Source organism: Pseudorca crassidens, chromosome 2 (genome assembly GCF_039906515.1).
Source record: "Pseudorca crassidens isolate mPseCra1 chromosome 2, mPseCra1.hap1, whole genome shotgun sequence".
Taxonomy (NCBI): domain Eukaryota; kingdom Metazoa; phylum Chordata; class Mammalia; order Artiodactyla; family Delphinidae; genus Pseudorca; species Pseudorca crassidens.
The window spans coordinates 17,449,371-17,462,271 of NC_090297.1; the positions used below are offsets into that span (position 1 = coordinate 17,449,371).

The window sequence follows — 12,901 nt, forward strand, 5'->3', positions numbered from 1 at the left end:
CCAAGGTAGAGACACTCAGCACCATTTGGCCATTTGGGAGAGAGATGGTCAAATGTGGCTGAAGGCTGCAAGGGGTCCGCAAGGGGCCATCTGTTGTCACTTGTTTGGGTGAGAGGCACTGCTGTCATTAAAGGTATTCGTGCTCACAGGTAAACGGGAGTGTGTTTGAATTCCCAGACCTATGTTGACCGATGTTGAGTTTTGGGAGCACCCATCACAGGAGGGGTTTGGGCTAAGGCAGGCCCAGCACAGATGAAGGCAAGATGTGCAATGAATTTGTGCTGAATTAATGAGTGAATTGGGGTGAATGAATGAATGAATGAATAGTGGGTAAATGAATGACTAAAAGCAGAGCGAATGAATGAGTAAAACAATCATAATAGCTAACATTTATTGAGCACTCACTATACACCAGGCATTACGCTAACCCACCTATTAAATGATTTAATATTTGTAATTATGCTCTAGGTGGGCATGGATGGGTGAGGGAGAGAGTGAGAATCTGACTCCCGGATGTCTGATTTTCCCCAAATAACTGAGACTCTGGGGGCCCCCAGGAGACCATCCAAACCACTACTGCCCACAAGCCATCAGGGTTTCACTGTGAGACTCCTGACAGTTGGGCCCAGCTGCCTCGATCCTTGTTGGAGGACCAGGAAGCCGGCCGTAAGCTGCTGCCCTTTCGCTGCGCTCACCACGAAAAGGGGTTGACAGTTCAGGTTCAAAAAGATAAAAAGTGTAACTTTCCTGTGAAGATTGAGGGTCTGGCCTCAGAGCCCAGTGAAACCCAAGGCTCACTCAGGCCAGGGAAAATCACCCCTGCCTGACTGGGCTCTCAGCTTGGTTCCACAAGGCCCCACAGAGCTCACAAAGGCATGAGATGGGCTGTAACAGCAGAGGTTGGAGCTCAGCTCTCCAGCCACTGCCATCCACTTTGGCTCCTTTGTTCCTGAAGGAAGCTGTTTCACACCCCCATAGCTTTGCCCATGATGTTCCTTCATTTTGTAGAGCCCCCACCCCACTCATACAAATCCTCCGTCCACTTAGATAATACACACTCAGCTGTCAGGAATCAACACAAAGATCACCTCCTCCATGAAGCCTTCTCTGATTCTCCCCTTCGTGTCCCCACAGCGTCCTCCACTGACATGAACCACAGACTCATGACTTGTTAGAGCCCAGGTTCCCAAATCTGGGGGTGCAAAAAATTACCTGCAGACTTATTTATAAAATAAAAAACAGATTTCTGGACCCAAGCCTGTTATACAAAGGTTTGGGGAGGACTGCTATTTCCAGCTACAGGCTGTCTACGTCTCAGGAGTGGGTCACAGGACAGCTCTTGGGACTGGGGGAACCTGCATTGACCTGTTTCACCAATCAACCTATTCTGAAAAATTGAAAGTTGCTCAAGGTTGATTCAAGGGCGGCAGCGGCTCCAGAGGCAGCAGCGCCGGGTCCCCGTGGAGGTGCTCCTAGAGTTTTCCTGGAGCAGTGGAAGTTCTGACCGCAGGGTCAGGACCGACCAGGTTTGTGTTCTCACCATAGCGCAGGGGCCCGTTCGGTTCCTGTTAGTGCCCTGAGATCTCCCTCATCCCCCTGAGTTTCGGAGAAATGGCTGAAGCTAGTAAGCCCATGATGAAGAAAACTTCAAAATCTGTTGCTTTGGAGAGGAATAAGAGAGAAAAGGAAAAATTCCGTAAACTCTTTATTGGTGGCTTGAGCTCTGAAACCACAGAAGAACGTCTGTGGAACCACTACCAGCAATGGGGATATCTCACAGACTGTGTGTTAATACGGGACCCTGTAAGCCAAAAATCAAGAAGATTTGGTTTTGTCACGTTTTCATCCATGGCTGAGGTTGATGCTGTCATGGCTGCCAGACCTCATTCCACTGATGGGAAAACGGTTACTCCCAAACGTGCTGTCCCAAGAGAGGACTAGGGAAAGCCGGGGGCTCTTGTCACTGTGAAGAAGCTGTTTGTTGGTGGAATTGCAGAAGATACTGAGGAACGTCATCTTAGAGATTACTTTGAGAAATATGGAAAAATCAATGCCATTGAAATAATTACTGATGGGCAGTCAGGCAAGAAAAGAGGTTTTGGGTTTGTTGCTTTTGATGACCATGATCCCGTGGATAAGGTTGTGTTGCAGAAAAATCATACCGTCAATGGTCATCATGCAGAAGTAAGAAAGGCCTTGTCTAGACAAGAAATGCAAGAAGGCCCATGTTCTAGAAGTGGAAGAGGAAGAAACGCTGGTTTTGTATGTTTTCATGGTGGTGGTGGAAAGTTTGGAGCAGGAAACTTTGGAGGAAGGAACTTTACAGGAGGATCTGACGGATATGGAAGAGGACATACATTTGGGGATGGCTATCATGGGTCTGGAGGAGGACCTGGAGGTGGCAATTTGGGGGGTAGCCCTGGGCATGGAGGAGGGCGAGGAGGATATGGTGGTGGATATGGCTACCAGGATGGGAGCTCCAGAGCTGGTTATGACAACTATAGCAGGAGGAATTATGGAAGTCAAAATTACAGTGATTGGGGCTTCCCTGGTGGCACAGTGGTTAAGAATCCGGCTGCCAATGCAGGGGACATGGGTTCGAGCCCTGGTCTGGGAGGATCCCACATGCTGCGGAGCAACTGAGTCCTTGTGTCACAACTGCTGAGCCTGCGCTCTAGAGCCTGCAAACCACAACTACCGAAGCCTACATGCCTAGAGCCCATGCTCCGCAATGGAGAGTAGCCCCTGCTCGCCGCAACTAGAGAAAGCCTGCACACAGCAACGAAGACCCAACACAGCCAAAAATAAATAAATAAAATTAAAAGAAAAATTACAGTGATTTGGAGGATTATAAGCAGAAACGTTCTAAGTACGAATTACTGAAGAGTGGAAAACTGAGTGGTAGCAGGAACATGGGGGGATCATACAGTGGAGGAAGCTATGGTACAAGAGGCAATGGAGGAAGTGGGGGTTATGGACAGACAAGATGATACTGAGCTTCTTATTTGCCATGGGCTTGACTGTATAAATAGAGAATTAGAGCCCAGAGGTAACAGAAGAGCTTCAGGTTATCGAAATAACAATGTTCAGGAAACTCTTATCTCAGTCATGCAGGGATATGGTAGAAGACACCAGAGCAGGTACACAGAGCCATTTTGTGAGTGGACTCAATTATGTAAGAACATTACCTTCCTGTGGAGGAAAGACTATAAAAAATGCTTTTGAAACAGTTTCTTAGCTTTTGAATTGTTGTGTCTTTCCAGTGGTCTCTATAAAAGTGTGGAAGAATCCCTTCTTTGATAATGTCAAATTTCAAAGTTTTGGGTGACATGTGAAACCTTTTTCAAGATTTTTCTCAAAGTTTTGAAAGACTATTAGCCAGAATCATGGTGTAATAAGACATAACATCATTCTTCTTAAAAAATCGATTTCGTGTGTAGAGTTAAGAAGCTGTTGTACATTTAAGATTTAATAAAATAATTCTAAAGGTAAAACAGTAGTAGTTTGTCCTCTTTGATAATTTTGCACTTTTAGTTTTTACCTTTTAAATGTTTTTCTTGTTTTATGATATCAAATTTTGAAGTGTAATGATATGACTTACCTATATTATGAAATGGTTACCAAAAAAACCTTTTTCTTCTTGTGATGAATAGGATTTACTGCCTAAACAACTTTGATAGTATCCTACCGCTGTGCTAATTTTGGTCTTCTTGTACATTCCATCTTTTGTAATGGTGAGGAACTTGTCATGTATCTATTGGTCATTTGTATATCTTCTTTGGATAAATGTCGATTCAGTTCCTTAGTCTATATTATAGTTTGATTATTTGCTATTGTGGCGTATGAGTTTTTGTTGTACATTACCTGTTTTGTATTTATTTACCTTATAACTGGAAGTTTGTACCTTTGAACAACCTTTATCCTGTATTTCCTCCCACCAATTTTCTGCTGCTGGGAGCCACAAGCATGATGCATGATTCTTTTTCTGTGAGTTTAATCATTTTTTTCGGGATTTCACAAATAAATATGATCATACAAAAAAAGAAGGGTTTGGGGAGGACAGAGACATGGGTGGGTGGACGGTCTGCCAGGTGAAGTCAATGCACGAGGTCCACCACCTGGCTTTTCTGCACTTATTTCCTTACAGGTCTGCATCCCTCACTGGACTGTGAGCATCCTTGAGGGCGGGGCCCCTTTGATACAGGCCAGGTGCATAGTAGGGGCCTGGGAAATGTGTCAGATGAGAAGGAAGGAGAGATGAAGACACACACACACACACACACACAGCAATAACAGAGGCCAGGGCCTAGGAACTCGGCCTGGTCCACAGAGTCTGAGAGCCTCTGGCAGGGACAAGGCGGGGGTCACGGGGCCGCTCCACTCACAGCTCACCTCCAGCAGCTACTTAGCAGCCCACCCGGCAATGCCGCAAGTGACACATCTTTCTTCTCATTTCTCTTTTGTTTAAAAAATCAGTGCACCGTTTATGTAGGCCACGGTGTCAGATCAGAAACCTGTATTTCGGAAACGACCATTTTTATTTTCCATAATTGTTTCCTTGTTGTTCTCTCTTTGCCAGGAGAGACAGGCCTTTGAAAATGCCAGCTTGTCTGCTTGGCCGAGGGGAGCTGGGGGAGGGCTTTTAAGGGGGGTAGCAAGGGTGGGACAGGAGCTAGTACGAGGCACCCCAAGGACCGGGGGGCCTCTTTCAGACCACGGGATGTGCAAGGGTCTTAGGCTTCTCTTCCACCCTCTGTAGGGACTGTCCCCTCTCTATCAGGGTTGCAAGCCAGCGTTTTAAGGGTACAGAGACCAGCTGGCTCTCACTCAAAGGCCAAGGGTCTCCCTAGCTCCTGACCCCTAATCCAGGCATGGCTCCTGTGCCTCCAGGCTCCAAGATTTCTGTCTTCTCTTCAGAGAAATCACACGACTCCCAGGTTTGCCTTGGGTGCCTACTGAGGACTGGGCACTCAGCTAGGCCCTGGACATGCGGGGTTACCTCACTGACCCCACAATCACCCCAGGAGGGGGTGTCCATGCCCCTGACTCATATACGGGGAAACTGAGGTCAGTAAACACACCTGAGGCCACATAGCTAGAAAGAGGTAGGCGTGGGATTCAAACTTAGGAGGGGGGCTTCCCTGGTGGCGCAGTGGTTGAGAGTCCGCCTGCCAATGCAGGGGACACGGGTTCGTGCCCCGGTCCGGGAAGATCCCACATGCCGCGGAGCAGCTGGGCCCGTGAGCCATGGCTGCTAAGCCTGCGCATCCGGAGCCTGTGCTCCGCAACAGGAGAGGCCACAACAGTGAGAGGCCCACGTACCGCAAAAAAAAACAAAAAACAAAAAGAAAAAACTTAGGAGGGGCTGATTCCAAAGCCCATGCCCTGACCCCCCCAACCCTGCTGCTTCCTGTTCTTAGGCTCATTCTGTTTCTACCCCAAATTCAAGCCCATCTTTTCCCATTTTTACCAGCCACCAAATCATTGGAGGGTCTATAGTTGGCTGAACCCAGAGACCCTTGGGTTTTATCACACAAGTCTCTTCTTTCCCTATCACCCTCGGCAGTAAACACTTAATTTCTGCCAAGAAGCATCCACAAGTCCAACGATTTTCTCTCTCTAAGGCCAGATGTCAAGAGAGCCCTCCTGACCTATGGCAGCTCCTGGGACTTGCTGGGCAACCATCCCTGAGAGGGGCATCACGTTGCTTCAGACGCAGCCTCGGTAAGAGGGCTGCTATCCCGGTGCCAGGGATGCCTGACTCCAAGTCCTGCATCTGCCACTAGTGAGAGGTGTGGGCTCCAGCAGCTACTTCTTGTGCCATTCATCACAGGAGCAATGAAACCACTGTGTCACTTGATGTGTAATACCAGTCTCCCCCGGGAGAAGAGACACCCCACGGGGCAGGACCCAGGGCTGATTGGCTTGTGGCTCTATCGCCGGAGTACATAGAGGCTCACGATAAATATTGGCTGAACAGTGCTCTCTCCCCTCTGGGCCTTGGTTTCCCCATATATAAAATGAGCGGCACGGGCTGGGTGACCTGCAAGCCCCTCTCCTGTCCTAACTTGCTCTGATGCCAGGATCAACAAGCAACAGGCTCCTGGCTGTGCCAATTACAGTCTTCAGCCACAGGTCTGCTGGAAGCAGAGGAAGGGGTATAAGCAAATCATGACCACATTTAAAATTCATTTTTCATTATTAGATTATTTTCTGAGAACAGGGAAAGAGCCGGGGTGTAGAAGGGAAAGAAAGCAGAAGATGAGCCCAGAAAGGGGAGGCCTGGGACATGGTGTGATATTAACAATTAACATGTGCACTGCACTTTACAGTTTACCCTCCTCTTTCTCCACTATCCCATCTGAGCCCCCCAGCGCAGTCTGTAGAGCAAGTGCAGTTATGGTCCCACCATATGGCAGAGGAAATGGGGGCTCCCTGGGGTTCCCTTGGCTGAGAATGTTTAGCTGGTAAGTGGCAGAGCCAGCATACGAATCAAGGTTCCTGACTCCAAATCCAGCCCTCGGGCACCAGGGCAGCCATGTTTCCATTTCATTGAGGAACACCCATGTTCCTGAAGAAATGCATGAGGTCAGGGGCCTTGGCAGGCAAGCCCCCGGTTGTGGACGTTCTCCCGGAACAGCCCGGTTCCCCCACAGCTGCTGAGCTGGCAAAACCAAACTGGCACCCACCCGTCCTACTTACAGTAAATCCCTCCAGATTGCGGAAACGGGACCTGAAACTGCCTGAGGACAGCAGAACAGGGTGAGAGCGGGGTGACAGGGAGGGGGGCCGGCCTGCTGGGCCCCTGGGAGGGGACCGTCAGGGGAAGGCCCTTGTTCTCGCTGGAGAATGGAACTTCGGCTTTGGACTGAGAACAGGAGGCTCCCAGCTGCCTGTCCCACTGCTGCCCAGCCCAGCGGCATCAGAGGACACCAGGTTCCCAGGTGAGGATGGGGCTTGGCACCTGGGGGGACTGGCGGGCAGGACCAATATGGTAGAGGGTGGTGATTCCCAAAGTATAGGCCCTGCAACCCCTGCCTCAGAGACACCTGGAGTGTGGATTCCTGGGCCCAAGCTCAGACCTCGGGAGTCAAACTCTCTGGGGGTCAGCTTGGGAGTCTGCTGCTACCTGGGGTCCCAGGTAATGGGGAGGCGCCAGGATAAAGGCTTTGGGGTCACCAAGACTGGAGCTGAGCCCTGCTTCTGTCTCTCAGGTGCTGGTGATCTGGGCCAAGCCACATGACCCCTCTCAGCCTGGACCCTCTCTGGGGATATCAGAACCTTTCAGGGCTGCTGTGAGCCCTAAAGGATATACCAGCTCAGCCAGCGCTTAGCACACTACCTGGTGCAAGATATGTCAGAGGCAGGGATGCAATTAGAACCCAGGTTCCCCTCTGCTCAGCCCAGCATTTCTCCAGCACCCGCCTTCTCTTATTTCCTCACAGTCAGATGAGAAAGCTCAGCTTGACTCTTTCAAGGAAATGATTTGACTTGCAGGCGGAGTTGTGATGAGTTGTTAGTCAGTACTGATACCACTCAGTAAGGCTTGTGAAGGAGGGTGTGGGGTCGGGCACTGCACCAGGGACCTGGCTCCTTCTAGGTTCCCTCGCGTGTAATCCTCTGGCAGCTCTGTCAGGTTGAAATTAACTTTGCCAAAGGCTCAGAGAGAGGTTAAGGCACTTGCCTGAAGTCCTGCAGCGAGGCAGCAGCAGAGCGGGAGTTCAAGGTCAAGTTGGCCTGACTCCAAGTCAGGGGGAAAGGGGCTCTTGGGGCTGGAAGGAGATGGAAGGGCGGCTGATATGGGGAACGTGTGAGGAGCCAGGCTGATGGCGGTGACAGGCGGTAAAGGCAGGGGGTTGTCACCGGATGCGCTTTGAGTCCTCTCCCAAGTCTGAGACTCGCTGGCCCCTGAAATGGGCCAGAACCCAGATCTCCCCACTACCCCCCCCACCTCCGGCTCCCCCGAAAAAGCCCAAGTCTCATCATGGGTCAGGACCCTGCTCCCCTCAACCCCCCACCCCCCAGCAGGTGGCCAGGGCTCCCCACCCCTGCGCTGCCTGCACCTGAGAGACCTCCTCTCCCTGAGCCCAATCTCCCAAAGGGACCAGATTCTTTTTTACTTTTCCAAGCATCCTCCGTTGTGTCCTGAAACCTGGGGACTCTCAGATGATAGTGATAATAAAAAAACTAGCTAATATTCACTAAGCACTTCCAACATGTCGGGCTGTCGTGAGCCCTAACGCATCCGTCCTGCTGCCAACGCTGTGAGGTAGAGATTACTATTATCTCCCTTTTACAGAAGGGGAAGCTGTGGTCGGAGAGAAGCAACTGGCCTAAGGCCCATAGCTAAGAAGGGGCACAGGCCTGGTTTGGACCCTGGCAGTGTCCCTTTCCTTATGACACTCCAGGCCTCTCACCTTTGGTGAATGTTTGCTGCCAAACAACAGCAACAATAATAGTAATGATAAAAGCCATCACCAAGCCATCACCACGCACCGGCCCACAACCAGCACTGCTCTAAGTACAACCCAGGCTGTAGCTCCTTCTGTCAGGCTGTCTGGCTCCAAAGCCCATGTTTTAACCACCAGGTAGGGAGGCCTCTTGATGTAACACCCCGTGGTGTTTGGATGGGTTTGAATGGGGAGCGGGTTTGAATCTCAGCCACAGCGGGGCTGCGTGACCTTGATCGAGGTTCCCGCCCTCTCCACTGCCCAGTTTCTTCGTCTGTGAAATGAGAAAGCAGGGGTGCTTTCCCAGGGGGCTGCTGTAAGGACCAAATTAAATGAGAGAATGTGGCCCGTGAAGTGTTTGGCACAGAGCCTGGCACCTGCTAAGCGCCCAACACGTTGATTATTCAGGGTGTCAAATTGTCGTTGTGCAAAACCTCCAGCCAGATAAGCAGGATCGTCCCCAGAGCCACTCTCTCTTGGGAGCGTGACAGAGCCTAAGCCGGTCACTCATGGCCCTGGTCGCACCCACATTTGCAGCCCTCCTTTCCTTGTTACCCAGTACAGCCCCTGGTCTAATTCAGCTCCTGGTCTGAGCCATGAACTGATTAGGAGACCAAGGCGGCTGGGGCTGACTTTCTGAGCACATGAGCCCCACATCAGCAGGTTTTTCTGGGCTGGCACAGGCCTCACGAGGCAGAGGGGGCAGGGGTCTGGCCACAGCCCCACCATCAGCCAGCTCAATGGGTGATCTGGGGAGGGCTGTTTTCTAATGTTTCATCTCAGTTTCCTCATCGGCAAGGTGGGAAAATAATCACAACCCACTTCCCTGGAGTGCTGTGAGGATCAGACAACCCCAGCTACGGGTCTGAGCTAGAGCCCAAAGCCCTATGGTTCTTCCCCAGCCATGGCCTCACCTGGCTCCCCACGGTTATCTTGGGAGATGAGCAGGGACCCCTATGCTCTTCTATTTTAAGAGCAGGAAACTGCTCAGACTTGGTGGGCTGAGGGGTTATGAGGGAAGGCTTCCTGGAGGAAAAATGCTTTGACCTGGGCCTGGAAAGATGGAGAGAATTTGCATCTGGGCAGAGGTGGAATGGGCTGCCTCAGAAGGTAATGAGCTTCCCATCACTGAGATGGTACAAGTCATGGACGGAAGGGGCCTTGGCAGAGATGTTATTGAGGAGACTTAACAGTAGGCTGAGGACCCCTCAAGAAGTTAAACACAGAATAACCGTAAGACCCAGTAATTCCACTCCTGAGTATATACTCAAGAACTGAAAACAAGTTTCAAACAAATCCTCGTACATGAATGTTCACATTAGCACTAGTCACAGTCGGCAAAAAGTGGAAACTTCCCAAATGCCCATCAGTGATGAATGGACAGGGCTTCCCTGGTGGCGCAGTGGTTGAGGGTCCGCCTGCCGATGCAGGGGGCGCGGATTCGTGCCCCGGTCCGGGAAGATCCCACGTGCCGTGGAGCGGCTGGGCCCGTGAGCCATGGCTGCTGGGTCTTCGCGTCCAGAGCCTGTGCTCCGCAACGGGAGAGGCCGCAACAGTGAGAGGCCCGCGTACCGCAAAAAAAAAAAACAAAAAACAAAAAAACTTTCCTGGTGGGAATGTCTATAGACTTTCCTGGTGGGAGGACTTCCCTCACAAAACCAGCCCTCCAGGCAGCCTTTCATTTCAGCCAGGGCACTCACCACGGCCTATAACTAGTTCTATTGACTTGTATGTTGACCTGTTTATCGTCTCCCAGACTGTCAGCTCCATGAGGGCAGGGACCACATCTGTCTTGTTCATCAGCGAATCTCCAGTGCCCAGAACAGGGTCCGGGGGATAAGGCACTCAGTGAACACAGGAACAAGTGAAGGAATGAATGAACAAACCATGGCCGTAACCTACCGCATCTTCTTGTCTCCCGCCGCCACACACACAGGAAGCAGCTGAGCAGGGCCATGATGAAGACCCCGCGGGGCAGCGTCCCAGTGCTGCTGCCGCTGGTGCTCCTGAGTCTGCTGCACGTCTCCTGGGCCCAGAGTGGCTGCATTGGGCACCCGGCCATCCCTGGCATCCCGGGCATCCCCGGGGCACCGGGCTCCGACGGCAAACCAGGGACTCCAGGGATAAAGGGAGAGAAAGGTACTGTGGATTTTGGGAACAGACTAGTGTCACTGACCAAGGCCCCATCTCCTACCTCCCAAGTCCCAGTTGCCCACCTTAGGGATTGCAAAACACTTGCAAATCCATCAGCTTGCTGAGCCCTCCACAATAACTTTGCAAGGAAGGAATTCTGATTCCCATTTTACAGATGGGAAGACTGATGTCCGAAAGGCTACTGACTTGCTCAAGGGAACCCAGTAAATGTTGAGGCTGAGGCCAAACCATGGCTCTCTTACCACTAAATCCACTGCAGTCACACAGTCCTGGGTTGTTACCTCCAGGGTAGGTGGCTTCGCCTCTCTGAATTGCTATTTCCTCACCTGTAAAATGTGGATAATGATTCTTTGTCAGAGTTGTCACAGGGTTCAAATGAGACTTCCTGCCATAAAACCCTCCTGTAAGATGTAGTTCATGTGTTCATTTAACCATAGCCTTCCGCTCTCTTCACATAATCTCACAATCCCACAAAATATCCCCGTTTTACAGATGAGGAAGCTGAGCCTTGGAGAATGTGACTCAGTCAAGGTGACCCAACTAATAATGACAGATGTGACATGAGAAACACATCTGCCTGTCCCCTGAGCCCATGTCCACAGCCACTATACTCTGCTACTCTACTGGAAAAGGTTTTATCTTGTGTTCTGCCAAACCAAGGAGGAGTAGCTGTTTGGAGTGGTGGAGTGAGAAGGATTCTAATACTCACTTCCAGCTTCAGCAAGAAAGAATGCGTGATTGATGAGGGATATGGGCCGTCAGGGAGGGGGTGGAGAGGGATAGCACATGTGCCCGGAATTCCTGATCCCTGCTCCAGGCTTAAGCCTGTATGAGCTGGCGAGGAGGGCAGGTCCAGCACCTGCCTGAGGGAGACGCCGCTCCCCAACCCACGGGCATCGGTCCCCATTACTGTCAAGCACGTCTCAGACTCAGAAAGCTGGGCTGGAAGGAGACTCGGGGGCCCTCTCCGACATCCCGTCCTCTTGTTCACAGATGGGGAGCTGAGGCCCAGAGAAAAGCGGGGACCTGTCTGAGGTTACGCAGCCAGGCTCCCTGCCTCCCAGCCCAGCTCCTTCCAGGTTCTCAGCGATCTCTGGCCCCCTCATATCTCTTGTCTCTGCCTTCCAGGGCTGCCGGGGCTAGCTGGAGACCACGGTGAGCTTGGAGAGAAGGGGGACCCAGGGTTTCCTGGGATTCCAGGAAAAGTCGGCCCCAAGGGCCCCGTTGGCCCCAAAGGTGCCCCAGGGCCTCCCGGAGCCCATGGCCCCAAGGGCGAATCAGGAGACTACAAGGCCACGCAGAAAATCGCCTTCTCGGCCACACGCACCATCAACAGCCCCCTGAGGCGGGACCAGGTCATCCGCTTCGACCACGTGATCACCAACACCAACAACAACTACGAGTATCGAAACGGCAAGTTCACGTGCAGGGTGCCTGGCCTCTACTACTTCACCTACCATGCCAGCTCTCGAGGGAACCTGTGCGTAAACCTCATGCGGGGCCGGGAGGAGACACAGAAGGTGCTCACCTTCTGCGACTATGTCTACAACACCTTCCAGGTCACCATGGGCAGCGTCGTGCTCAAGCTGGGGCTGGGGGAGACCGTCTTCCTGCAGGCTACCGACAAGAACGCCCTGGTAGGCATCGATGGGGCCAACAGCATTTTCACCGGGTTCCTGCTCTTCCCAGATGCAGAGGCGTGACCTGTGGGTCCAATTCACCCCCTCCCCTGCCAGCCACGCTCTCTTTACCCCCAACACCAGCCCCCACCTGGCCAAAACACACAGTAGGGCTCCTTGGATATTGCTGAATTAATGAGTAAATAAACTTTTCAAGGCCAAGGGACAGTGGTCTAATTCAAATCTGTGTCCCAGCGACTGGCACATAGTAGGTGCTCAGAAATATTGCTTGAACGCTGCTTGAATGACTGAACAATGAATGAGCTCTGAAAGCAGAAGCTCTATCTAGTTGGTGGCGACTGGAGGGCCAGACTTTGTGTCCAGTTCTGTGCCAGACGCACAATGGGAGATGGGGAGGGAACACCATCTGTTGAGCACGTATATGCTCAAAACACTGGGCTAGACCCTTTCCCCCTTCTCTCATTAATCCTCGCACTCATCCTTGGAGATAGGTTAAATCATGCCCAATTCACAGATGAGAAAACTGAGGATCAGAGGGATGAAGGGATTGCCCTCGATCCCACAGAAGAGCTGGGAGGGCAGGTCTGCCCACTGATCACTGAGACCTCTTTCAAGGCAAGGCATCTAGGCCCCTGAAGGGGTATTCTCTGTGTAACG

At 51.6% G+C, this 12,901-nt stretch overlaps 1 protein-coding gene and 1 pseudogene across 2 annotated transcripts in view; both read left to right on the forward strand.

Annotated features, from left to right (window-relative positions):
• Positions 1–12,447, forward strand: part of C1QB (complement C1q B chain) — a 119,081-nt gene extending 106,634 nt beyond the window's left edge. Inside the window, exons 1-3 of one of the 2 annotated variants that reach the window (XM_067723403.1) lie at positions 6,790–6,944; positions 10,387–10,589; positions 11,733–12,447. In XM_067723403.1, the coding sequence (XP_067579504.1) occupies positions 6,850–6,944; positions 10,387–10,589; positions 11,733–12,307 (873 nt within the window). In that variant the 5' untranslated portion in view covers positions 6,790–6,849 and the 3' untranslated portion in view covers positions 12,308–12,447. Of the gene's footprint in view, positions 1–6,789; positions 6,945–10,386; positions 10,590–11,732 lie in introns of those variants that run through there. The other variant, XM_067723412.1, reaches the window with a different exon arrangement.
• LOC137217061 (heterogeneous nuclear ribonucleoproteins A2/B1 pseudogene) lies at positions 15–3,981 on the forward strand (annotated as a pseudogene).
• Positions 12,448–12,901: the final 454 nt, after the last annotated feature.